Source organism: Prunus dulcis, chromosome 4, assembly GCF_902201215.1.
Source record: "Prunus dulcis chromosome 4, ALMONDv2, whole genome shotgun sequence".
NCBI lineage: Eukaryota > Viridiplantae > Streptophyta > Magnoliopsida > Rosales > Rosaceae > Prunus > Prunus dulcis.
In genome coordinates this window covers 355,735-380,467 of record NC_047653.1, presented here as the reverse complement: position 1 = coordinate 380,467, position 24,733 = coordinate 355,735, and the positions used below count along the sequence as shown (strand labels likewise).

The window sequence follows — 24,733 nt, the reverse complement described above, 5'->3', positions numbered from 1 at the left end:
TGAGGGACAACCTTTAGGTTACCCTACAATTTTTTTTTCAACGATCCAAACAATCTATTTTTTAAGTCTACATTCATAGATCATCCTTGCAAAAAATTAGACAAATCGGAAAACGTTTCAACATCTAATTGTATCATACAAAATCAATGAACACAGTGCTTCAAGAAAGTACTAAAATTTCAATAACACAATTGAGTGGTCAAATGATATCGGATTCAAGTGATTTTTTTTGTAGAGACGATCTTTGAATGATTATCTAAAACATAGACGGTTTGGATTAGTGAAATACAATGTGAAGTGGGCCCTACAAAGATGTCTTTCAAATAAGCTAATTTGAGGGATTCCTCAATGAAATCTCTATGTATATATATATATATATTTGAATAACAATAATTTGTAATTACGAATTGGATTGTATTTACATAATATTAATTTGTGTCCGCAACTGCAGGTGCAGTGCAGTGCAGGCGGAGTTATGCCGTGTGGGCTGAATGACCAAAGTGAAAGTGCATGCAACCAATTAATAGTAGAAAATACATGAAATGAAACTCATAACATAAGGAAAAAACTTACGTGAAGTGAAGCTTCTGTAAAATTACACTAGAAGTTCCCTTCACGCGTTTTGGTTTCTCAGATTTCATTTCAGGGCCTTGCCCTTCTCTCTCCTCTGTAAATATCCCATCACCTGCAGCATTCCTTACTTGCATTTGTTGAGTCCCACTCTCTTACATTCTCCTCCTCTCCTTCCAGCAGCAGAGAAATTTCATTTTTGTTTTTTTAGTAACTCATCCATATTCTTTATCGAAACTTCTAGTTGCTAATTAATTTAAGTAAAAGGTATCCCTCTTTATAACTCTATCTGTTTCGTTGTTGCATTAATATTTGTTCCCTTTTTCATTGAATCTCGTTTTAACTCAATCTCTTCCATTTAATTTTTGCATTAATTTTCGTCTTTGCAATAAGGTTGGATAAGCACCAAAGCCACTAGTATGGCAGACACAAGAAGCTCTGGGCACCATTTAGACCTCGAGTCTCAGCAGACGGTGTTGCTCATAACCGGTACCAACCCGCCACGAGTCGACCACTGGCGCTGGATTTTTGTGATCCTCCAAGTGCGCAAACTCCTCATCTCATCAAGAGCCAATCGAGCTAACAAGGCATCTCCTCAGCTCTCATCTTCCAATATCCATTATACAGTTATCAGCACTGTTGCTGCAGGAGATACACCAGTGAGTATACTATACATATAGCCAAATTCTTGCTACGGCTTTCCCACCGCTAACTATATATAGCTAGCTAATTTGAAGAAAACATATGACATAGTATAAAGAATCTTATGTGAAATCGCAATTTTGTTCTTCTACCAATATTACCATATAATTAATATCCTACTGTACATATCTTTTTATGAAAAAATTATATGGAAAACAACTCTTATATATGTATTGGTGCTGCATAATATATCTTTTACATCATATGCCAATCTTTTGTGTGTATTATGTATTGGTACTGTAAAACATGGCCTATGATGATGTCTACTTTTTTCGGTTCTTAACTCTTGTACCAAATTGAGCTGTAGTTCAAGTAACTTTAGTTAAATTACTGCTAATTGATTTTTGCAGGACTTGGAACGCACAGGGACTACAGAAATTTCACCTGCCTCACCTCAAGTTTCTGGAGATGTCCATTTGAGCAGGGATAATACTGCAAGTGATGCTGAACTCCAGCATGCAAATGTTGCCAAGATAGTGAAGGACGAGGATTTTGTTTCCTTGCAGAAGTTTGGAGGCACCCGAGGGATTGCAGAGGCACTCAACACAGATTTACAAAATGGAATTCCAGGCGATCAAGAAGATATTTGTCGTCGACGCATGGTCAATGCACTCTCGACAACACAGGCTCCTGCTCCAGGCTTCTTCAAACTTCTCCTTCAATCGTGCAACAATTACACCATTGTCCTTCTCTTTGTGGCTGGATTGCTGTCAATTGGGTTTGGCATCAAGGTGGAAGGCCTAAGGACCGGTTGGTATGAAGGGGCCATCATAATGTTTGCCATCCTCATACATGTGATTGCACCTTCCATACGTGACTTCTGGCTTGAAAACTCACACAACTATAATGCAGTGATACAGACTGCAGGGATGAGTAAAAATGTAGTTGAGGCCTTCAGAGGGGGTTGTCCGTGTGAACTTTCTGTATCTGATGTTGTGCCAGGTGACTTAGTGTGTTTGAAACGGGGATCTGTGGTTCCTGCTGACGGTTTGTTTGTTTCTGGTGAGTTCTTAGTATTGGATGATGGTATGGAGACAACCATTGATGACAAGAAACCATTTATGTTCTATGGTGCAAAGGTGGTTAGTGGAAATGGTCGCATGCTAGTTACCTCTGTGGGCATGGACACGGCATTGGGTGAGCTGATGAACCGAATAGCACATACTCCTAACCGTGCCCAATTACCAGCTCAACTTGACAAGATGAACACACGCACCCAAATTGCCGGGCTCTCAATCTCTATTCTCCTCCTTGTAGTGTTGTTTTTTCGTTTCTTGCTTGAAAAGAAAGATTACAGCTCTGGCCTCCCAGAGCTTAAGGGGAAACCAGCTGCAAGTAAGGAAATAATGAATGAGATGGGGAAAATTCTCATGAAACCAAGTGGGCAGATTAGCATCTTAACAACAGCTCTGGCCATCTTGCTTGTAGGAGTAGTGGAAGGGATACCTCTTTTTGTTACACTTGCCATTACCTATTGGAATAGGAAGACACTGTCTGGCAAGGCCATTGCTCAAGGAATTTTGGCTTGTGTCACCATGGGCTCTGTCACAACCATTTGCACTGACAAAACTGGTGTGCTGACTTTGAACTCGCTGGAAGTCGACGTGTGCTATATTGGGAACGAAGTCATAGAAAATGACTGTGTCACCAGAATAGACACACGTGTTCGTGAAGCTTTGTGCAATGGAATCTGCACACCACTTTTGAAGCCGTCAAGCTCTTGCAGCTCATCAGAGGACCCGCTCCTTCCCTGGGCTGCCAATTTGGGGATGGAAATTGAGATTTTGAGGCAGAGCCACACCATCCTGGAGGCCAAGGAGTTGCGCACCAATGAGGAAGGCAGTGGAGTATTGATGAAAAAATCCAGTGACAATGAAGGAGATATGTGCTTGCATTGGAAAGGACCGGCAACAACAATATTAGCCATGTGCTCACACTACACTGACAGCAGAGGGACAACAAAGGTCATGGATGCACAACGTAGACTGGCTTTTAACCATATTGTAGAGCACATGCAGTCCAAACATCTGAAGACCATTGCATTTGCTTACAAGCAGACTGATGTTGCAAAGCTTGAAGAAAACAGCTTAATCTTAATAGGACTACTAGGTGTGAATTATACATGTTGCGAAGATATAATGGAAGCAGTGAAAGCTTGTCAAGAAGCAGGAGTGAACATCATATTGGTGTCAGAAGAAAAGGTGTCAAAGCTGAAAGACATTGCTGTTGCATGTGGAATACTTGCCAACTCAAACAGGTTGGTGCTCGAAGGCGAAAAGTTTCGAAATAGTAGTGCAGAAGAAAGGATGGACATGGTAGATAAAATCTGCGTGATGGGAAACTCCATTCCTTCAGACAGGCTCCTTTTGGTGCAATGCCTGAAAGAAAAAGACCACGCTGTGGCGATGGTTGGAGTCAGAACAAATGAGACTCCAACTCTTAAAGAAGCTGATGTGGGGGTTGCAATGGGGACTTGGAGTAGTGAAATGGCAAGAGAAAGTTCTGACATCATCATCTGGGATGGAAATTTTAGTTTCTTGGTCCCCATTATAAGTTGCGGAAGATGCATTTACTATAACATTCAAAAGTACATCCAACTTGAGCTCACCATGAATATATCAGGGCTGCTGATAACAGCCACTACCACAATGGCTTCTGGAGAGAGTGCAATTACAGCAATTCAGTTATTTTGGGCAAACATGGTTGTGACTCTTCTAGGTGGGCTTGCTCTACTGATGGAGCCGCCAACAAAGGAACTAATGGAGAAGCCACCGGTCAGACGAACTGACTGGCTCATTAGCAAGGCAATGTGGAGAAACATTGTCAGTCAAGCCTTATATCAGAGTGCCATCTTGGTCAGCTTTCAACTGAAAGGGCAAACCGTCCCGGGCATCAGCAAGAAGGTTAGCGAGTCCATTGTTTTCAACAGTTTTGTTCTGTGTCATGTATTCAATCAAGTCAATTCAAGGGAGCTAGAGAAGAAGAACGTGTTCAGGGGCATACTTCACAATCAGTGGTTCTGGGTGTCTGTGGGTGGCACTCTAGTCCTGCAGGTGGCTTTTATTGAGATCTCACATATTCTTGTTGGCAATGCAAGGTTGAATTGGGCACAGTGGGGTGTGTGTCTATTAATTGGGATGGTTTCATGGGAAATTGATTTGGTTGTGAAGTGTGTATCGGGCGTTGTCGTGAATGGAACATTCAGCTCTCATGTTGGATGTATTAATAATAGTATGACACCCTCTGCTGTCTCAGGTTCTGCATCTAATCTTGAGCTCCCACTCATTGTTGGAAATTCCACAAGATCCCATGATCCTATGATCCCATCTTAGTTTTTGTATCAAAAAATTTCAGTGTCATGTTCTACTTGTTGGAAGATATTGAGTGAATCCTTGTGAATGCTTCCTAGTTAGTTTGTATATTCAATCTTGCATAAATTAATTCCTCGAAGATGGAGAAGAATAGAACACAGAAAGTTTTTCTTGAAGGCTAAGAGATTATTCAGGGCTATAGATTACTGCATGCATTCTACTCAAACAAAATTCCCAAGAAACAATCAATATAGAGAGATTAGCATAGAATAAAAGAAAAAAAAACCAAATCAGGAAATTCAACAACTTGGAAATCTACTCTACCTCTAACTCTAAAGTAATGCAAACAAATTAACAAAAATTGCATCTCACCTTCACCTTAGATATAGTGAATTCAAAGCTTTCCGGGTAGCGCCCTGGTAGGTTTATGCAGAGCGGAGAATGACTGAATGCATTGCACGGTTTGGTGGTAACCTATGGTTGACCTCCCAAGTCTCCTCTTTTTTGTTTTTTGTGGTTGACCCCTCAAGTCCACAGATCAAAGATGCTGTACATAATAACGATAAAGCTGTATTGCCCCCATGAAGTAACGGTGTTCCACCATGCCATGCCACATTGACGGGTAGTTGGTCTCACTTTGCCCTCCACCACCGTCAATTCCCTCAAAAACTCTGTCATAATGTTTGACATGGCTCCTACGAGATTTGAGAGGAGCACTAGTATAATTAAGCCTAATGATTATTCAAATCCCGTAGACGATGCGGTGTAACTTCAGTTCTGTTTACTCCAAAACGACATACATGTCTACTGAGACACACCCATACCCAAAGGTCCCATACCCAATGCAAATATATATAGAGTAAATATCACACGCCTGGTCTAGTTAAAAGTATATCTTTTCTTTTCTTATCCTTGAAGCTTCGACATTTGAAAATTAATAATAGAGGGGACTCTTTTGCTGCAAAGAAAGAAACACCCAATCCAGCTCCAGCTTTCTTTTCTGCATGCCATTCCATTCCATACACTCCAAAACAAAACATACATCCTCCCTCATATTGATTGGTAGATAGATAGAGAGAGAATGTTTATGTAATATTTGTCTTTTTCATGCATTATTGTTCACACCGCCCCCACATAATACATTCTTCCCTTCTATTCTTCACACAAATTAAGGGTTAATTATTTTATTAGTCTCTAAACTTTGACCCAGTTTGTATTTAAATACTTCAATTTTTCCAAAATGGTTTCCGTGGTCCTTTAATTTTAGTTTCGTTTGGACAAATGGTCCTGCCGTCAATTTTGTTAACTTTTTATGTTAAATACAGGGACAAAATGGTTTTTTTATTAAAATAAAAAATAAAAAATCATATCTTTAAAATAACAATAAAAGAAAATCAAATAAAAAACCAACAAAAAAAAAAGAAAAGAAAAATCAAGTTTTGGGGGAGTAGAAATCGGGATAGAGAGAGTTTAATTGTAATTTTTTATTCACATTTTTATTAATTTTGATACAAAAATACCATTTTGCCCCTGCACTTAACATAAAAATTAACAAAATTAACAGCAGGACCATTTGTCATAACAAAACTAAAGGACCACGGGAACCATTTTGAAAATTGAAGTACGCAAATGCAAATCGGACCTAAATTCATGGACTAATAAAACGATTAACCCCACAAATTAATAACTTAAAAATAAAGCTGATCAATTGAAGCTAATTCAAGCTAAAGAGGCCTGTTTGATACAGAGTATACTCTATCCTATCCATCCAATCCAACCTATTATTCCTCCAAGCACAACCTTCCATGCGCTAGTTTCAACATGGTCCTTGGACTTTTCTCGAAACTCCTTTTCTCCTTTAGCAATGCCTCTGTCTCTCCCCCCCACCTACACTAAACGAACAAACAAACTCCCTTAGATTTGGCCTCACAACCTTTTTCTATTTGGACTTTGCAGCTTCTCTGCCGATTCTCATTCCTTTCTTAAAACCACTTATTTAGAGTTTCATCCGAGGACTGATGAGTTCACTTATTGAAACCTAATTGAGGCAGAAGCCGACAATCTTATACATGTACATGCCACTGCCCTATATATGCATGAAGCCTGTTTAAGGCTCCTTAGAGTTAGAGGTCATCACTTCCCTTCCCACCACGGTCGACCCCAATTTCGAAGCTCAACTAAAAAAACTTGCCCATTTAGAAAAAAGAGTATATTATATACTTTGTAATGAATCAAACTCAAATGGAGAGGGAAAGCCATGATGCCACAGTCATTCATTCCTCCATAGCTCTATTGCAGGAAAGGTTTCGGCAGCTGCAGAGAGTGAAGGCAATGAGAGAGGAGAGAGAGATTTTGAGAATGCTAGCTCTCTGTGACTCAGAACCAAAGCATAAGCAGTTGTTGATGATGATGAAGATGAGTACTAGCAATCCCATTCCCACCGTGCATAACAAGCCGGCCGCGGAAAGGTTGTTTTTCCATCCTGATCACCATGATCTTATTCAGCCTCATGGTCATGGATCATCAGAATCCGGAATTTCTGTGTCCCTGTGGCCAGCACTGCAGAGCAAGCATGAGGATTATATACTGTATAGGAGCACTGAGACCCCGCTGTTGATCAACCTATGGCCTTCAGTCACAGATACCCCTTCGTTAGACACTTGTTCAAATAAATTCCAAGGTTCCGATTGCGACTCTGATGTGGATACTTCTCTTCATCTGTAAACGAATTCATGCTCCTTAGAGTATTACATGAATTGCTATATTATTATTTATTTAGGCATGAGCTAACCTTCATGCATTAGAATGGTGCCATGGTGTAACATGCATGCATGCATGAAGCTGTCAAAGTTTTCAGTGTATGTATCATATCAAACTTGAAACATCACTCATGGAAGTGAAGTATGTATCACCATCCCAACCCTTTGGAACAAGAACAATGTGGCTGGCTGTATGCACTCGGCATGCGTATACGAATTAGTCTTTTCAGCTATCATCTGGAGAAATAAAATAATATCTACCCCCTTTGAAAGAATTTTTGAACTATTTGTTTAGTTTTCGATTGCCAAATTTCCTTTCCATCTGGGACAAGTTAAAATGCTGAAGAGTTGCTCTAATTTCTAATCAAAAGTTCAATTTTTGATGTCTAAATGAGTTCCTTATCGCCTTATAGTAGTCAACATTTCAAATGTTTCACAACCCTCGTGTAGGTGCTTGGTAGGTTTAGATCTTCTTCTTCTTCTTCTTATTTGGATACGGCGCATTTCTTAAGTCAAAAAACAGGGGCATTGCATATCAGCCAGCTTACGACCAAATGCTTTTGTGTTATTTACTGAATGCTGCTCATGAAATCGCCTATAACTGTAAGTGTGATTTAGAAATAAGAACTGCAAAACAACATACAACTTACAAGGCTGGACAAATTTTCACTAGTAATATTATATATATATATATATATATATATATGTGCATTTACCCAAACACAAGGCAAAAGGATAACTTAGTGTAGAAACTTTAATTGCACTGCACGCCTGCTCCAGAAGATAAAAGTTTATTTCATATATTTCAATCTTTTGAGCTTCGAAATTTTAAATTTAATAACAGAGAGGATCCTTTTGTTGCATAAAAAAGAAGCATCCAGTCCACTTCCTTTAGTAGCCGCAGCTTTCATTTCTGCATGCCATTCCAGTCCAAAGACTCCAAGACAAAATGTATATCGAGAGAGAGAGAGAGAGAATGTTGGTGTGTTTGTCTTTGTCATACATTATTGTCCACACCGCCCCCACATTCTTCCCTTCTTTTCTGCAGCGCACACAAAGCATAAGGGCAAAGGAACTCGAAAAACCGAACCAGAAAAGAAAAAGGCCCACCAAAAAGATAAAAGAGCCTTTCAAAGCTAAAGAGGGGGTTTTTTTTTATGGGAGCAGCTAGTTGACAGAGTATCATCCAATTCCAAACAGTCCCTTCCATGTGGTTGTTTCAACATTCTTCTTGGAATTTTCTCCAAACCATTTTCTCCCTTAGCAACGCCTTTGCCTTTCCCCCCACATACACAGTACACTAAACAAACAAACTCCCTTAGATTTGGCCACTCAAACTTTTCTTTTTGGACTTTGCTGTTTGCCTGCCGATTCTCATTCCTTTTCTAAATCACTTAGAATTTCATCGAACAACTAAACTCACTTGTTTAATTAATTAATTAATTGAAGCAGACTACCTTATACAAACATGTTTGTTTGTATAAGGGAGTTTGTTTGTTTAGACAATCTTATACGAACAACTATATATATATATATATATATATATATATATATTATATAAGGCTACTCTCCTCCCCACTGTCGTTCATTCTTCCATAGCTCTATTGGTTTTGGACAGCCGCAGAGAGTGAAGGCAATGAGAGAGAGAGATTTTGAAAATGCTAGCTCTCTCCGACTCTGAACCAAAGCAGTTGATGATGTTGAATAGCAATCCCTCTCGCCACGCATTAAGGTGGCAAGGTTGTTTAACTCATATCCACCTTCATTATTTTGAAAATGCTTTACAAGCCTGAGTTTCTCTCTGTGCATGGCCAACATTGCAGAGCAAGCATGAGGAGGAGAGAACTATACACATAGGAAAACTGAGACCCCACCTTTGATCAACTTACAGTACATTCATACATCACATGATGGCTAATCTTCTAAGTTGACATTAGGGGAGCAAAGAGTTTGATTTAGGTAGAGTCCCATTTTCCTGTCGGAGTTTCACATTACAAGGTCTTAAGTGATCTCTGCGTACTCCATTGCTTGATACATCAAACAAATTGTTTGTTAAGTCAGCTACAAATTTCTCGTGCGTGGGATTGATTACATGATATCAAAGTAGGGCAGGATGATTGAATATATGATTTATTACAACCGCATGTAATTGATTCTTTCTTCTATAAGGACGAGTTCACTATATACATTATGTAGGGAAAAAAATTGTCAAAACAAAATATTGATCCTCTGTATCAAAAATTTGAGAGACTCCCAGAAGATGACGAGCCTCGGCACTCAGTAGGGACCGTCCAGGGATGTTCGCACCTTGTTGAGAAAACTGGAGTTTGGGAGGTTAAGTCAATCATTTACCAATTGTGTAACTGAGAACTTATGCTTTTCACGACAGGGTGATAATCTGTGTGAAAGAGTCGCTTAGCCTTCTCTGAACCAGGATGCTCAAGCCACTCATCGTATAAGCTTTGCACTAAAGGGTTTCCAAAAGGATCCGCTATCAAAACCTGTACAATATTAAAGGATTGTCATTCAAAGCCTACAAACATCATCATTATTCCCAGGCCAAAGATAGGGTTCAATACCACAACAGCAAGCTAAATGACAAAATAAACAAAGTTAAAAATTACAAAAGATCCATGCATGTAAAACGAGATAGTCTCATGGCGACTCTGTAAAGTGAATGTCTACTTCCCCCCTTTTCTTGGACAGAATAGACAAGAAAAGGGCCAACAGTAGATGCCTCAAATATCCATCACTTAAACGGCCAAAGTTATCAAAGTTTATGAGCCTCATACTGCAAGTAAAGTCCACAAAATAACTGAAAATAATGCTACCAAACACTTACGTTTTCCATATAGGCTGTTTGTAATAACTGAATCAACTCCTTTGCAGATTGCCCAGGCTGTGGCTTAACCTGTCCTCCACCATTCAAGCAACCTGTTAACTTCCAGTTAGTATTACTTCCAAAGTCCCAGTTTTATACGAAGGATAATTGAAAATATTGAACCACATATTCATTTGAAGAATTAATTAAGTAGCACGTTTTACAAGAAACATACCTGAAGGGCACGCCATGATCTCTAGAAAATGATAATCACATTTTCCAATTTTGATTTTCCTGACAATGTTTTGCAGGTTCCGGAAACCGTAACATAGTGCAAATTTCAATACGGTCTTCCCTTCCACCTAAATGAGAGGGCATCAATATTCTATACAAAAACGGACAGCAATGCTAAAACAAGGACTTAGCCCTTAATTTTTTTTCCAAATCTATATACTACCCACCAATACTGTACGGATGCAAAGATAAAGACTGGAAATGCCATATGACCTGGTATACCTGGAATACAATACCAGAAAACTATCCAAACAACCATAACAAGGTAGGTTTTACATGCATAAATAGCCAGAAAACCATGACAAGCAGATCACCTAAACTAAATCACAACTAGTATCGGCCAATTGTCCTACTTCCCTCTATATTTTATCAAGTGGTCAGGCTAGAGACATAAACAACCATAGGTAATTACAATCTAACCAGTGCTTCAAAACACTGATGACCTTCCCCTGCCTCTTACAAGCCTAGCACATTTGTGAACAAAAGTATAAAGAAACTTTACTTACTTCCAAAGTCACTTCCTGGAAGTCTGAATTTTTAATAGTTCTGAAATCAACAGGGCCTTTGACTTCTCTTCCAAAGAGCACTTTACCAGCATAACGGAATATTGTTTCTGCATAACCCCCCGAGCTTCCCTGGACTCCATAAAGATGCCCTTCATTAAAATTTGTCAACCTGGTGGAACAACGTATTTGTTAAAAAGTCCACAGCACATAGAATGAGCCTTATCGAAATATTTGCAGCTCTTACATGCCATCCAGAGAAGACTCTTCTAAGCCTTTAAAATCAACTCCTTTTAACTGCAGCCGCCCAAAACAACAAAGATTTTGAGTTCATATAAGTAAGCATTATTTAGAAAAGTGGAATAAAGTGGAGATGGTAATAATTACTTAAAATTTTGGTCTCACCTGTATCAGTTCTAAAACTTCCCCAGATGTCAACACCGAATCTACCTCTGAAACCCTAAGACCTTCATTCTCATTAGTTTTGGATTGTTCAACTTCAAAAACAAAGTCATCACGTGAAGCCTCAAGCTTCTTATCATAACAAGGCATCACAGTCACATGGTACACATCAGCCGGCCTGTCAAATAAAATCATTCAGGGATATGCAATGAAAATAAGATACTTCTGTCAATTCATTTAATTTCACCAGAAGAAAATTATGTACTTCAAACTTCCAATACTAAATACTGCCAAGGCAGCATAACAATCATATGTGAACTAAACCTATGAACAATTGTGCCTAAGATCCAAGGACAGCTAGTTTCTCATGAACTTTAACAGAAAATGATGCTAATATATGCTAGAAAATTGTCAATTTCCATCGCACAAAATAAATTTATAAATTCTAAGTAAAAGAGGAGAAAAAGGGAAGGAACACAAATTTTTTATGCATGCATAACAGCTAAGTACGCGCTAAGAATTTCATTACTGATATAGAATGGGCCTATTAACCAGACTGTCAACAGGAGAAATTTGATAAAAATAATATGTACATATTATGGAACATCAATTATTAGAATTCTTATAAAGCTACAAGCATACAGAAGAAATGATCCACATCCCAATTATGATCACAGTTTGGCTGAAAAGAGAGCAGGCTTGAAATTTAGACACAAAAAACAACCTATCAACCAAGAAAAGAAACAAAGGACCAAAAAAAAAAAAAACAAAACAAAAAATACCTAAGACCCATTTTTTGGCATATATTATTTTTAACAATAACTCCAATTGTTTGCTGGGGACTCTTCACTGAAGAAATATACGGAAGAACATAGGATCCAAGTTGTTTTTCAGCATAGCATATCCAACCTGCAAAAACACATATTTTATAAATCATGACAGAAACAATTCACCACATTCTTTATCAACAAAAGCAAAAATGTGAATATAGTATTGAACTATTATCTTTTATCAATTAAAAACCCTTTCTTTTTCTATTTCCAGTTCGTGTACCTCTACAGCAAAGCAGAAAAATAAATTTCAGGCCTCTTTTCTCTCTCTTTTGTGTCTGTTTGAGCAGGGAAGAGGAGAAAAGGATATAATGCAATTACCAAACAATTATAGGCCTTAGATGTATATACCTGGACACGCTGATGAAATCATGGGCAAGGAAGATTGACAGCTTTTATCATCTGTTGACTGGCTTTGTTTGTACCTTGTGATGAACTCATTACAAGATTCAACAAGAGTTAAATCTCTACTGCAACTTGTATCAAATATAGCCTTTACACCCAATGACTTAAAAAAAGTCGTGAGTTTCCTAAAGACCTGGAAAATTGAAATAACATCCGATGTTAATATCCAATGACAACAGGTATGCTCGACTAACTTATTGCATACACCAACAGTGAATGAACAGTTATTAGGATTCTATAAGAACCTTGACTTAGAGTTAACAATTCATTGTAGGGAAAAACAAGCTGCAACGTTATATTTGACCTGAAGTGGTGAAATTCCAAAATACACGGCAAGTGAAGCTCTTGATTGAGGAGATAGGGAGACAATGACAGCTTTTCCCTTATCAATATTAAAAAGGAACTCATCCAAACTTTGCTTCTCCAGCATAACTGTCTCCGCTGATGTTACACACCCACTGCACAGTACAGAAAATCATAGATATTATCCCATTTGTATGGGCTTACAGTAGATTCTAACTTGGTTGAGCTAGTCTTAATCATAATCCACCCAGGAGGAAGGTCGGTAAATTCGAGCCAACTATTTTATGTTCACGGTACCTAGTCTTGCACAATATATTATGCAGATTCTAAGAACCCAGTTATTTTTTTCCTTCGAAATTTTAAAATGGCAAATATCGTTACAACATATATTGTTAGTGAAAATTAGGCCAAACAGCGAGTCCTATCCCAAATATGAAATAACAACTTTAACATGGAAATTAAGGCTGGTAAAAAAAGTGATTAGATTAAAAACTCGAACTTCAACGCGCCCTAGTACCCGAATTCTGATTTGTTTCACATTCAAATTACATATAAAAAATCACAAACATGATTTACCTGCATGCTAAGCAATCTTTGAGTGAAATTTTAACTGGTTCTGTTTTCAATTGCTTGCTAGAAGTTGAAACCTTCACAACAAAAGAAAGAAAAAAAATTACGAACAAGCTTAAATATCATTACTTCAGCTCCAATTAAGAATAAATGCATATGTCAAAATCGAAGAGCTGACACTTGCTTCAACAATTAGGAAAACGAAAAAAAAAAACAAAAATTTACCAGAAAAGGAAAAAATAAAGAAAGGGAGAAATTTACCTCAGGCTTAGCAGAGGGCTTGGTTGAGGAGGCTTTGAGTCCTTTGAGAGAGACTATGCAAGCCTGAGATGGCGCTATGAAATCGTTGAGATCTCCAATTCGAAGCGTCGCCGAGAACTTCTCTGACATCACTTTAAAGCCGACAAATTTAAACCGGAGCGTATTCAGTAAGTCGAAAATTTGATATGAGGGTTTCTGCAAATTAGGGTTTTTGGAGTTTGAAGATGAACGAGAAAGGGAAAATGGGTTGATAGGTCAGAGGCGGTGCATTTACCAGAAGCTGGGAGAGAAGAGAAGGTGCGGCTTAGCCGCGCTTAGGTGATCTTGTGTAATTCATAAGAAGGCTGTTTAGACTAGCAGCCAATGGGGTTGTAGAAGGGTGTGGAAAAAAGAAGGTCAACGAAAGTAGTTTGATTTGTATACTCGTTTTGGTGAGGGTTTGATATGTATCTACTTGTTTCGTTATCTATTAAATTTCGGTTGCTTTGGTTGGTCGGTCGGGCCCTTTGTATACTTGTGCACCGTCAGCGTTTGAGGCACGTGTCGACCACGGTCCACCACGCCACTCATCTTTTACGCTTTTTTATTTATATTATAATATAAATTCCAATTTTTAGATATTTTTTCATATTAAAAATAAAAATATCATTAGACTAAAATGTAATTGATACTTTTTAAATTATTTTTTCATTAATTCTTATATTATGTTTTGTTGAATTGATTAACATAATTTTTTTTTAAGTGCACACATTTATCCCAAAATGTAAATTTATCATCAGAATTAATCATGTTTTGAATTATCGCGGCAATTGTCTAAAATGCGCAATATGTTATTTTTAGGAAACTAAGGACATGGTTACTATAAATTGCCTCATGGTTTGTTATTGTAAATGATTAACTAGTACGTTATATTATAAGAAAAAGAAAAAGAAAAAGTTATATTGTACCAATATTCTTTACTAAAAAGAGTTGTATATGAGCCTCCACACCTTTCCTTCAGCGCCTGCCCCCCTCTAGGAGAAGCATTTATATAAAACGAGGGCATCATTATTTTGTTATTTTTAATCAATTATGATATGACATATGTGTTAACTTTTTCACGTGACGGACTGTGATTAATCTAAAATAGTAAAACTGTGTTATCCCTGTTTCATACAAGTTTTTCTACCCCTCACTCTCTCCCCTTCCTCTCCTCCTCTTGCTTTGATTTTGTGTGGTTCTTTTGTTTTTGCAGATGTTTTGGTTTGATTTGGTTTGGTTTGTTTGTTTGTTTGTTTTTTTAAGAGTTCATGTATAGATCTATTCCATATCTATACTTTTCCCGAGGATTGACAATTGGTTTTGGTCGACTTGGATGATTTTGCTGGAACTCTTGTGTATCTTAGAGGTTGTTGAAGCAGCCAACATGAAACACCATTGTCGTCATGATTTAGTTGCTGTTTTTGGCCCATATACACAAGGTTTTAGCTCATGTTTAGAATTTGGAGTTACAATAATGGAAATTGACAGTTTGTGCAGGTTAGGGTTTAGCCAGTGCGGCACTAAGGGTTTAGCCGGTATGACACTTTGGATCTCTTTGGGTGTTAGAGAGGATGTGGAGTTGTGGTCATGTTTTTCTTTGTCTGTTTTAGTCAATTACTCATTATGATTTTCTTAGTTTGTATTTTATTTCGGCTGACATACGGATTAGTCGTTTCTACTGTTGCACAGTGAATCTATATTGTTAGTCTGAGTACAAATACTTCAGGCTACTGAATCAAGAGTTTGAATATTTGTTGGTTTAAGCATAATTTTCTCCATATTCATTTGGTCACTGATGATATTGTATCCATTTCGACACTTTTGTGGCTTTGTACTATGTTCTATTTCTTGAATAAATACTATCGCTTTATTTCCCAAAAAAAAAAAAAAAAAAGAGTTGTATATGTTTAGAAGAAACAAAAAAAGTTGCATATGATCAATAAGTAAAATATGCAGCCCCTAATTGAAAATGGGGTATCAATTTATTTAACAAATAAAAATAGTAAATGATGTTAGTTATTAGGCATTTGAAAGTTCAACATTATCAGTGGGGTTTAGTCATTTGAAAGTTCGAACCTCCATGCTCCATGGCACTTGACATTGTGTATGAGTAAATCTCCCTCCCAACCCTCAAACCTATGGTTTCTTCTATATATACAAGCTTTTGGGTTATTGTCTAATGCAAGTCCTTGTATATGGTCTATTAGCTTGGGGTACTGTTACCAAGCAGATACACTTTTGCTAAACACATGTAGCTAATTAAGTTCAATTATCACAACACAAGAAAGCAAAGGTGAGAGGTTTGAGAAGTCCTCCTGCAACAGAGCTTGTAATTAGTTAAGGCAGCTCTAATGTTACGTTGACCACTTGAGATTATAGTTCCAAGTTCAAGGATGGTTCATCAAGAAAGAATAAACTCTACAAGAACATACTGGCCTCATCAATTTATTGTAAGAATTCAAAGGCAGCAAAAGCCTACATTTTTATCATCACCGTCCGTCTAATCATCACACATAAGAAGTGACTAGTTTTAGTTACAAAGTAGTGGTTGGTGTTTTGTTGGGGTCTTTGTGGTTCCTAGAAGAAGGCTGGCTAGACCTAGACCCCCTACCACCTGGTGGCGCTGCTGCTCTTGCTCTTGTTGCCACCATACAAGCGGAAGAGATTGAAAGCAGAAATGCAAGAGAGCACCACAGTGCTCAGACTAACTAATAAAGCGCTTGCAATTCCCTCCCCAACTTGGTTGCAGAACTTGTCATACATATTGCATATCTTCATCCATTGCAGCTCTGACTGCCCCAACTTGGCAAACACCGCAGATTGCGCAGCAGCTCCTACTGCAGCCACACTCACATATGCCATCACCTACACAAACCCATTAACAAATTAATGATTTCTAATTAAGTACCAAATTCTGATTAAAATAGGCGAAGGCTTCTCTGCTTGCTATTAATTTTCACAGTTATTTCTAATTAACTACCAAGGCAATAATAATTAGTACCAAAAGGAGCTACTTAATTAATCAAGATGCAATGTAATGATACCTGATCACCAGAGAAAATGATCCAAGCTATGGGCTTGCTGAAGAGCACATTTCCTCTAACCATGCTCACAACACAGCGCAGCACTTGCACCAGAGAGTATGCAGCAATTATCCCATTGACTATCACCAAAAACCTACATAACAAAACATGAATAAAAAATTGCCTCAAAGAGGAAAACAGAAACATGGGGGATTTAGAACAGAGGAGCATTGGAGATGTACACAAGAGCTTTCATGTCAGTGAATTTAGCTTTCTTCTGGATTGTGAAGATCTCTTTGACCTGGGTATCAGTTCCCACAAGAGCAGCAGCAATGACTCCTAAACCACAGATCACACACCTCAAAACCAACTCTGCCACCCTCACTCTCCGATCAATCACTTTTAAATTGGTGCTGTGATACACCGGAACATTCCCAGGACTAACACCAACACCCAAGTAGCTCATTCTTCCCAAATATGAAAAACCAGTCGTAAAAGCCTAAAACTTTGCTCAACAAGTTGAAAAAGAAGCAAGCAAGAACAAAACTCTCACACCCACACAACAGTAGTACCCCACCCAGCAATTTGCACTATCATCACTCAGTCCACCTACCTTCAACTTCCCACTACTTTATATAGGGGCTCAGAAAAGCCTTCTTTTTTCTTTAATAAAGTTCCAACCTTTTTCTTGTTGGTTTTTTTTTCTTCCCTTTCTTATTCTATAAATTCCGAAAATATTATATTTGGTGACTGGAGCTTTGCTGCCAACATAGCATGCAAGGCCTGCCAAGTGGTGAAAGACAGAGGCGCTTGTTAGGGGGAAAGGGCACCTCACCATTCACTTAATTTAGCTTAGCGACATTAAATGGAGCCTCACCTTACCTCTGGTTTTCTGCATTTATTAAACATAGTGGCCTGGGATCTTTTGGGGGAGTTTTTCTTTTATTATTATTTATTTTATGAAATTTTCTCCCTGTAATTTGTTTCTAGGAAGAGGCAATATTTGCTTGCCCCAAGGAAGGAGTTAGATAAGGTGAGGAACTTAAATTCTACCATTAATAAATGATGTCTGTTTCTGGTGGTGGAATTCATGATGACCAATTTTTACCATTAGAGTTAAAGAGAATAAAGGAAGACGCAAAGTTGGATTATGGTGGTGGGGTCATTTTGAATTTTGTTGTGTTAGTGGGTCCCTGTCGGTTTTTCCATGGTAGGTAAGGTTTGTGTACGCGAGATGAGAGATGAGAGTAGCATGAAGAAAGAAAGTTGGTGTTTGCTTCTAACCACCACCAGTCACTAATACTGACTAAGGACTATGGACTGTGGAGCCATTTCTGTCTTCCTTCCTACTCAATTCACATTAACACTAAAAGAGCTTCACCACTACTATGGACTATGGACACACTGTTCATAAATCTTCATCCAATTTCACTTGCAAGTAATGTCTCAAAACTATATCACAACAATAATAATTCAGATTACACATATAAATGGGAAGTGATTATATTAAATTTTGAAATAAGATAACTTATTAGGAGCCGTGTTTGGATTGGTATTTGATTGATATTTGGATTGGTATTTGATTGATATTTGGATTGGAATTGAGAGGAGGAGAGAGATGGCATGGAGTGGAGGCAACTGTTGTTGATGACCCTGCTCTAGGCTCTTTCTCTGTGCCCATTGACAACATGCATACTTATATGGGATCTGATTGATTGGGTTAGTCTTTTCACGTAGAGCTAGCTTAGCTATTATGAGTATCCATGCATGTGAAAGCGACCATGCACCCCCATGCCATCTTCTTTTAGTGACTGCCTGCTCATAATATACAGGGAGAGAGGTTAGGACTTGGGAGAGGAGAGGCTAGCTATCAGCTATTTTGTGACCTGACTCACAGCCCATATCTCTGCTCCACCACTTGATCATAACCCTTTTATCTTTCATTTTTTATATTTTGGTTAGAAATCAATCAATTGAGTTGAAGCCTAGAATATGAAAAACATGTTCCAGTTTTTGGGTTATGGGCCAATCTGCTGCTCAACCTAGCCCAAACCTTGCATGTTATTCTCAAATGAGAAACTCGGGCCTAGTAGTATAGTTGGGCCAGTTTCAGGGTTAACTGGCATTTTATAGTGTGGGGGTCTAATCTAAAGTTCTTAGGTGATGCTTTATCTCTTAACTGTTGGATTAGCTTAACGAATTTGATCTAACGGCTAACAAATTTGATGCAACGATTAAGAGATAGAATCTCACTTAAGAACCATACATAAGGCCCTCACTATAGAATTCGTATTCTCTAAAAGCAGAAACTGGGGCCTGGTATAAGCATAATTGGGGCAAATATTTGAATCCAAAGGTCCACCAACAAGTGTAAAGTAATGCATCGACCATAGCCCCAAACAATTTTGTTTTTTGTTTTTAAATTTTAATATATATATATATTAAACATAGCTAGCTAAGAGTAAAAGAGTCGATGCATCGACCATAGCAGTCCTGGAAATAATCTAAGGAATTAAAGCAGAGCAGAGCAGAGCACAGTGAAAGTGAATGGAAACTCAAAAATAATTTTAATTGGATCTGTATGTGATACATACATAGTGATAATACCAGAAGTGCAAATTCTCTCTTTTAACTTGTTTCACTGCAAATCCAAATCCTCCACGCTTTCATCAAGGAAGGTACTCAAACTTGCAGGAATTATGACCTGTCACCCACCCAAGCACAAAAATAAGAAGAAGAAAGAAAAAGAATTACGGTATGTATATAAGCTGAAATGAATAATGAATTATTACTTGGATCAAGAGCAGTGACGAAAGCAGCAGCATTGAAGTAGCAAGTCCCTCCTTGCTGCTTCAACTTTTGATAGTAATTGTTGAAGGCGTAAGAGGCGTGGTGCTGTAGAGTGTTGGGCAAGTAGCATGCTTGGTTTTCTTGGATCTTACTGCAGTCTGCTCCTCCCACTTGACAAGCCCAATTAAGCGCCATTTGCAGCTCCGCGTCTGGGGTCTGCTCATCGGCTATGCACCATTCCTCCTCCAACTGCCCTCCTTTCATTTCACAACAACAACAATAACAACGACAACACAAGGCAATTAAAAGAGCTCTTTATTAATAAATAGAATAAATAATGACGAGACGAGACGAGTTTAATTACTACCACATCTTTGTGGTGTTTGAGCCAAAAACATGAGAGCTAGCACAATCCATAGCAGCAAAGTAGAAGACATTGTTTTCAAGTTGTACTCAACAAAAACTTGTGACTGCCGCAATTCAAACATCTCCACCGACTCTCTATAGTATTTATGGAGCAACCAAACCAACTGGGCCACAAGAGATTCTCATCTCATCTTTAAAAAGAAAAGCTGAAATCAAAGTAACATGCTATCATATGCGTTCCTTCAATTCTACGTAATAACGAATCAAATCTAAGACTAATATATTATATACTCTCTCTCTCTCTCTCTACAATGCCTAAAGTACCCTCATCCTTGCAATTTGCAATGGCTTTGCTTTTCAATATTTTTAAAATGAGCCACCGCCAATCTAGGCACAAACAAGCTATATGCACTTTTGCCAAGTTACATTTGGGTCCAATCCAAGAGTGATCGCTTCCTCGTGTATTACCTACCCTCAAACTAACTTGTAATAGAATACAATGTCATGAAGCACTCATGTCGTGCATCTATTTTTTCCTACTTGCAACTTGCCACCGCAAAAAAACAATGGCCTTAATTCCCTTTTTGTTCCTCTCTTGGTTTAACATATATACCCTTCAGTCTCATCCTATCCTCCAATCTCCATCTCTCTTTCTCTACAGTCTACCCTCTAATATAATGTCTCCTTGGTTTTTGTTAATCCTTGTTTCTGCTCTCTTCCCACTTTCCCCACAGGTCCACGGTCTCAACTACACCGATGTGCAGGCAGCAGTTACGGATATGAGATCAAAGTCTTACTATGGTTTTGCAATTCTTCTGCAGATGCTAAACAGCACGTCGCAACCATACCGGTCCTTAACTTTCTTGATGCCAGGTGACTCCCAATTATCTGAATCCCCAATATCAGTAGACCATCTCGAAGATTTCCTGATAAGTCACGCTGTCATAACGCCTCTCCTTTTCAATGACTTTTTACATTTTCCAACCGGGAGCCTTATACCATCTGGTGCCGAGAACAAGATGATCAGAATCAACAACCGCGGCAGAGCTAACTTCTTTGTCAACAATGCGCATATTGTCACACCCAATATTTGCCAGAACTCTTACATTAAGTGCCATGGAATTGATACTGTAATTCAGTACGAGAATAGCTCATACATAAATAGCTAAATGAATCCAACATCATGCTGGTTCAACTTACAGACCCCTACTAGTACTACATTAATGCTATGAAGCCTCTCTGCCTCTAGTTAAGGTCTCTTTATCGCAAAAGAACTTTATTCTGTCCATGTACGGTCTTGCAAGTTAGTTATACAAATATTCATCTTCAAGAAAAGTTCTAATCCTACTCCACTAACACATATAATGACCAGATCGAACCACGGTGGATTAAACTGCATTTATCCTTCTCCCCAATGAATCTATTCCAATTACAGTTTAATTTTTGTTCAGTAAAGAATGCTAAAGAAATCCTCATTTGATTCATTGAACACAAAGAAACATGTTACTGAAATAGAATATACAGTTTATTATGTAGCAGATAAAGCATAGCATTCAGTAACAAAAAAGACTTTGTTATTCATGTTCTTCACGTGCACCATGTACAACCACTCACCAGTAACTTCAACACCCTTTAAGAATGCACAAACTCTTCTACTGTGAAAGGACTTTCACCTTTTGGTCAGTATATCTTGTGCATAAGATGGTAGATTAGATACTGACCACGATGAAGCAAAAGATGAAATAGGAACAGTACGAAACAAATTACTAACATATGACAGCGGATTTAGATAAATCTTTGATGAATTTGTTTTCCATAAGTTCGTCTGCCATCACCCAATCTCCGGTTTGCTTGAGCTATTCTGCTTTCTGCTTCGGACTTCTGGGAACAATCAGAACTTCTGGACAACTTCTTGGCACAAAAGTTAAATCCAAACTCCATCTTGTTTTGAGATAAGCTTTCATGATGTCCATATGGAGAGTCATAGCCCATCTCGTCAAATTCCTGCAAAAATTCAACCCTATTTCAAACATTTATGACTTGCAATCAATCTGGAAAAGCATGCAGGGTTTATGAGTTCTATAGGAGACTATTAGAACCAAACAAACATGTAATAGATAAAACAAAATTAAATGTGACCTTGGACTTTGTTTTAGCATAATAGGGTGTCAAGCAAGGATTTAAATCCTTCAGGAACATGTCATCAGGACTTCCAGGGCTGGTTGGATCACCAGAGCTGAACTCCTGTTTGAATGAACAGATTATTAGTGAAAAGGAAGTTGGAAATGTAAATTGACTTGAACATCACTTCGTCTATTACATTTGTAAATCTAAGATCATTCGGCCCTAGCTGTCTATTACATTTTCCAAATTATTACTTAATCAAGTTGTGCTTACAACAGAATTGGAAGGTTCATTGTCATCATATGTTGGGGTTCTTGGAGAACTGTCATCACGTTGAAAACGTGCCCTAACTGAACATTTATCTGCCTTCACCTGCTCAATGAATATAACATTTGTCAGAAAAATCTAAGATAAAAACCAAAAGTAAATAAATAAAACCCAGACCAGCATTTAGTTCCCTCAGTAAGCATAGTATTCCACAGAGAAGAGAACATTATAGTCATAATGGATGTTGGAAAGAATCCTCTAACAGTAGAATATTGCATTACGATGTAAAAGGATCAATTAAAAAGTGAAAAGGTGAATGGCAATGCATTACGACATAATGGATGTTGGAAAGAATCCTCTAACAGTAGAATATTGCATTACGACGTAAAAGGATCAATTAAAAAGTGAAAAGGTGTTCACCTCAGCAAGATCCTCTGCAAGGCACTGAAGTTGGCCAGTAAGGGAAGTGACCTGCCTTTGAAGATTTGGGATTACTTGTTTTGCTTGCTTCAGCTCTGACCCCTGTTTCTCTAACATCTCTTGAAGCTGAGAATTCAAAACATCTGGAAACAAAATCGCATTCTTTAATGATTTGATTTCTTCCCTTTGCTTCAAACACAAATCCTTCAATTTATCCACCTGCACTTTCCAAACAAGTCCACCGCCTCATTATTTCTCTATTACAAAACCACACTCAAATTGGCCCAATTTATTACTGTCCAATTCAAATTTAAAAGGTCTGGACTTTACTGCCGAATTGTTTCAAAAGTTTGAAATCTGTGACACTAATATGTACTTAATAAATGTACACGCAGAGTTAACAAAGAAAAAAAAAATTTCAAAATTTAAAGTTCAACCTTATTATCTGCCGAAAAAAGAAAGGACAAAATGACTCACTTCTCTGTTCTTTTCTTCAAGCATCAACTTGAGCTCGGCAATCTCCACTTCTTTCTCCTTATTCAGATTCAAAAGCTCTCTCTCACTTCTTAACACCATGGCCAGTGTCCTGGTGTTCCCTTTTACCTCAGTCAACGCTTTGACCTCCTTTTTCTTATCTGACGACGTCGTCCCTGTTCCTTTCCCAAAGAGCTTCCTACCCAACGCCGTTAAATTCGAACCCGCCCCGTTCCTGGCCATATTTTTCAGGTCGCCGGCGATTAGATCGGACGGAATCATCAAGCCCGTGGCCTTAATTGGCTTAGCCTTGGACGTGGATCGCTTTTCCATGAACGTTTTCATCATTGTGGCGATGTTGGGATCCGACGCCTTAGATTTGACGACGGCGCGTGAGGATGTGGGGAGCTTGAGCTCAGTGGAAGACGAGGGGTCGGAGAAGTGCGACGAGGTTGAGGAGCGTGCATCGTACGAACTGTACCGCGACGAAGGCTTCATTGTAAGGCACTGAGCCGACTTACTGAGCTCTGCTAGTGCTAGGGTTTCTGAGGATGAGGGAGGAACTGAGCGACTACTGGAGAGTATTTGAAGTTGGAATTGAATTATTGAATGGTTTTGAAAAAGAGGAGGAGCTCCAGGACACGTGGCGCTGTCAGCAGCTGTGTCTTGCCGCTGTCCCAATTCAAATTTTTGCGCCATCCGCGCCGTCAGCCTTCGTTTTGTTCGATTAGAGCTCGTTTAAGGGTGCCTCGTTTAATTACTAAGTCCCCCTCGCTCATTTTCTATATTACGGTATTACCATTCCCAGCCTTAGATATCAAACGGCGTGTCGTCTCAGTGGTGTTCGCTTAGATCTGTGCACTGTTAATATGTGGTGGATAGTAATTTCGCGTCTCCAAATATTTGGTTTCACTGTCCATTTCTTTTCTAAAATTGTTCAAAGGATAAATCTAATTCGCAAAGAATACTTCTTTTTTAGATTTTTACGTACACTTGAAAATACTTGTGATCTACATTTAAAAAAATCTTAATCACTTGATTAATCTATTTCATATCAGCTATATTAGATTATAAAATAAATTCACCATTTTTTAATCTAACATGGAAAAAAGGCCGTGTTGGAGTTAGATGAAAATTAGGGTGTTGATTAAAACAAAGTAAAAAAAAAACCGATCTCATTTAAGATGAAGAACAATAAATAATACGATATAAAAGATTAGCATTAATTATATTAATTTAATTATGTATGTTGACTTACATAAATAAACTTTATAAGATCAATTAAATGATTAAAAAAAATTTAAATACTTGTTAATGCATCGATGTCAAATGTAAAAATTCGAGATCCGTATATTTAATATTCACGGTCATTTAAGGATTTTACAACCAAAAAAGGTGGTCTTGAGGACCAATCCACTCCAAGCGAAATGGACAAGTTCAGCATCCAAAACTGACAAACCCAGTTACTTACTGTTCAAAACAGCTCGGCCCAAATCAAGTCCATCTCTAATATTCAT

At 38.2% G+C, this 24,733-nt stretch overlaps 6 protein-coding genes across 6 annotated transcripts; 2 read left to right on the top strand and 4 right to left on the bottom strand.

Annotated features, from left to right (window-relative positions):
* The first annotated feature begins 720 nt into the window (after positions 1 to 720).
* LOC117625043 (putative calcium-transporting ATPase 13, plasma membrane-type) lies at positions 721 to 4,759 on the top strand. Its single transcript, XM_034356608.1, has 3 exons — positions 721 to 837; positions 964 to 1,229; positions 1,623 to 4,759. The coding sequence occupies exons 2-3, from the start codon at positions 990 to 992 to the stop codon at positions 4,602 to 4,604; spliced, it is 3,222 nt and encodes a 1,073-aa protein (XP_034212499.1). The 5' UTR covers positions 721 to 837; positions 964 to 989; the 3' UTR covers positions 4,605 to 4,759.
* Positions 4,760 to 6,824: 2,065 nt separating this feature from the next.
* On the top strand, positions 6,825 to 7,307 carry LOC117624105. The gene has a single exon (XM_034355243.1). The coding sequence runs from the start codon at positions 6,825 to 6,827 to the stop codon at positions 7,305 to 7,307; it is 483 nt and encodes a 160-aa protein (XP_034211134.1).
* A 2,067-nt stretch (positions 7,308 to 9,374) lies between these two features.
* On the bottom strand, positions 9,375 to 14,176 carry LOC117625758 (protein NAR1). The gene is made up of 11 exons (XM_034357305.1): positions 13,732 to 14,176; positions 13,477 to 13,547; positions 12,902 to 13,055; positions 12,544 to 12,730; positions 12,145 to 12,271; positions 11,366 to 11,540; positions 11,208 to 11,257; positions 10,964 to 11,132; positions 10,399 to 10,525; positions 10,185 to 10,276; positions 9,375 to 9,843 (listed from the first exon to the last, which is right to left on the bottom strand). Exons 1-11 carry the CDS (start codon positions 13,858 to 13,860, stop codon positions 9,691 to 9,693), a joined length of 1,434 nt encoding a protein of 477 aa, XP_034213196.1. The 5' UTR covers positions 13,861 to 14,176; the 3' UTR covers positions 9,375 to 9,690.
* A 1,990-nt stretch (positions 14,177 to 16,166) lies between these two features.
* Positions 16,167 to 17,501, bottom strand: LOC117625104 (CASP-like protein 2B1). The gene is made up of 3 exons (XM_034356690.1): positions 17,018 to 17,501; positions 16,797 to 16,929; positions 16,167 to 16,617 (listed from the first exon to the last, which is right to left on the bottom strand). Exons 1-3 carry the CDS (start codon positions 17,239 to 17,241, stop codon positions 16,360 to 16,362), a joined length of 615 nt encoding a protein of 204 aa, XP_034212581.1. The 5' UTR covers positions 17,242 to 17,501; the 3' UTR covers positions 16,167 to 16,359.
* Positions 17,502 to 19,319: 1,818 nt separating this feature from the next.
* On the bottom strand, positions 19,320 to 20,586 carry LOC117626498 (PLASMODESMATA CALLOSE-BINDING PROTEIN 5-like). Its single transcript, XM_034358213.1, has 3 exons — positions 19,933 to 20,586; positions 19,568 to 19,822; positions 19,320 to 19,479 (listed from the first exon to the last, which is right to left on the bottom strand). The coding sequence occupies exons 1-3, from the start codon at positions 20,051 to 20,053 to the stop codon at positions 19,445 to 19,447; spliced, it is 411 nt and encodes a 136-aa protein (XP_034214104.1). The 5' UTR covers positions 20,054 to 20,586; the 3' UTR covers positions 19,320 to 19,444.
* Positions 20,587 to 21,438: 852 nt separating this feature from the next.
* Positions 21,439 to 23,889, bottom strand: LOC117626497. Its single transcript, XM_034358212.1, has 5 exons — positions 23,220 to 23,889; positions 22,743 to 22,961; positions 22,329 to 22,427; positions 22,071 to 22,175; positions 21,439 to 21,935 (listed from the first exon to the last, which is right to left on the bottom strand). Exons 1-5 carry the CDS (start codon positions 23,712 to 23,714, stop codon positions 21,717 to 21,719), a joined length of 1,137 nt encoding a protein of 378 aa, XP_034214103.1. The 5' UTR covers positions 23,715 to 23,889; the 3' UTR covers positions 21,439 to 21,716.
* Between the last annotated feature and the right edge of the window lie 844 nt (positions 23,890 to 24,733).

What these genes read in the sequence shown, in the direction of transcription:
- LOC117625043 (XM_034356608.1), top strand. Translation starts at nt 990, where the DNA reads ATGGCAGACACAAGAAGCTCTGGGCACCATTTAGACCTCGAGTCTCAG. An exon ending in TTGCTGCAGGAGATACACCA is followed by an intron (nt 1,230 to 1,622) that starts GTGAGTATACTA and finishes TGATTTTTGCAG; the next exon opens with GACTTGGAACGCACAGGGAC.
- LOC117624105 (XM_034355243.1), top strand. Translation starts at nt 6,825, where the DNA reads ATGGAGAGGGAAAGCCATGATGCCACAGTCATTCATTCCTCCATAGCT.
- LOC117625758 (XM_034357305.1), bottom strand. Translation starts at nt 13,860, where the DNA reads ATGTCAGAGAAGTTCTCGGCGACGCTTCGAATTGGAGATCTCAACGAT. An exon ending in AAAGATTGCTTAGCATGCAG is followed by an intron (nt 13,056 to 13,476) that starts GTAAATCATGTT and finishes TGTACTGTGCAG; the next exon opens with TGGGTGTGTAACATCAGCGG. An exon ending in GAGTCTTCTCTGGATGGCAT is followed by an intron (nt 11,133 to 11,207) that starts GTAAGAGCTGCA and finishes TTGTTCCACCAG; the next exon opens with GTTGACAAATTTTAATGAAG.
- LOC117625104 (XM_034356690.1), bottom strand. Translation starts at nt 17,241, where the DNA reads ATGAGCTACTTGGGTGTTGGTGTTAGTCCTGGGAATGTTCCGGTGTAT. An exon ending in ACTGACATGAAAGCTCTTGT is followed by an intron (nt 16,930 to 17,017) that starts GTACATCTCCAA and finishes TTTGTTATGTAG; the next exon opens with GTTTTTGGTGATAGTCAATG. An exon ending in TCATTTTCTCTGGTGATCAG is followed by an intron (nt 16,618 to 16,796) that starts GTATCATTACAT and finishes GGGTTTGTGTAG; the next exon opens with GTGATGGCATATGTGAGTGT.
- LOC117626498 (XM_034358213.1), bottom strand. Translation starts at nt 20,053, where the DNA reads ATGTTTGAATTGCGGCAGTCACAAGTTTTTGTTGAGTACAACTTGAAA. An exon ending in TCAAACACCACAAAGATGTG is followed by an intron (nt 19,823 to 19,932) that starts GTAGTAATTAAA and finishes GTGAAATGAAAG; the next exon opens with GAGGGCAGTTGGAGGAGGAA. An exon ending in CGTCACTGCTCTTGATCCAA is followed by an intron (nt 19,480 to 19,567) that starts GTAATAATTCAT and finishes GGTGGGTGACAG; the next exon opens with GTCATAATTCCTGCAAGTTT.
- LOC117626497 (XM_034358212.1), bottom strand. Translation starts at nt 23,714, where the DNA reads ATGAAGCCTTCGTCGCGGTACAGTTCGTACGATGCACGCTCCTCAACC. An exon ending in ATGAACCTTCCAATTCTGTT is followed by an intron (nt 22,176 to 22,328) that starts GTAAGCACAACT and finishes TCATTCAAACAG; the next exon opens with GAGTTCAGCTCTGGTGATCC. An exon ending in ATGCTAAAACAAAGTCCAAG is followed by an intron (nt 21,936 to 22,070) that starts GTCACATTTAAT and finishes GAATTTTTGCAG; the next exon opens with GAATTTGACGAGATGGGCTA.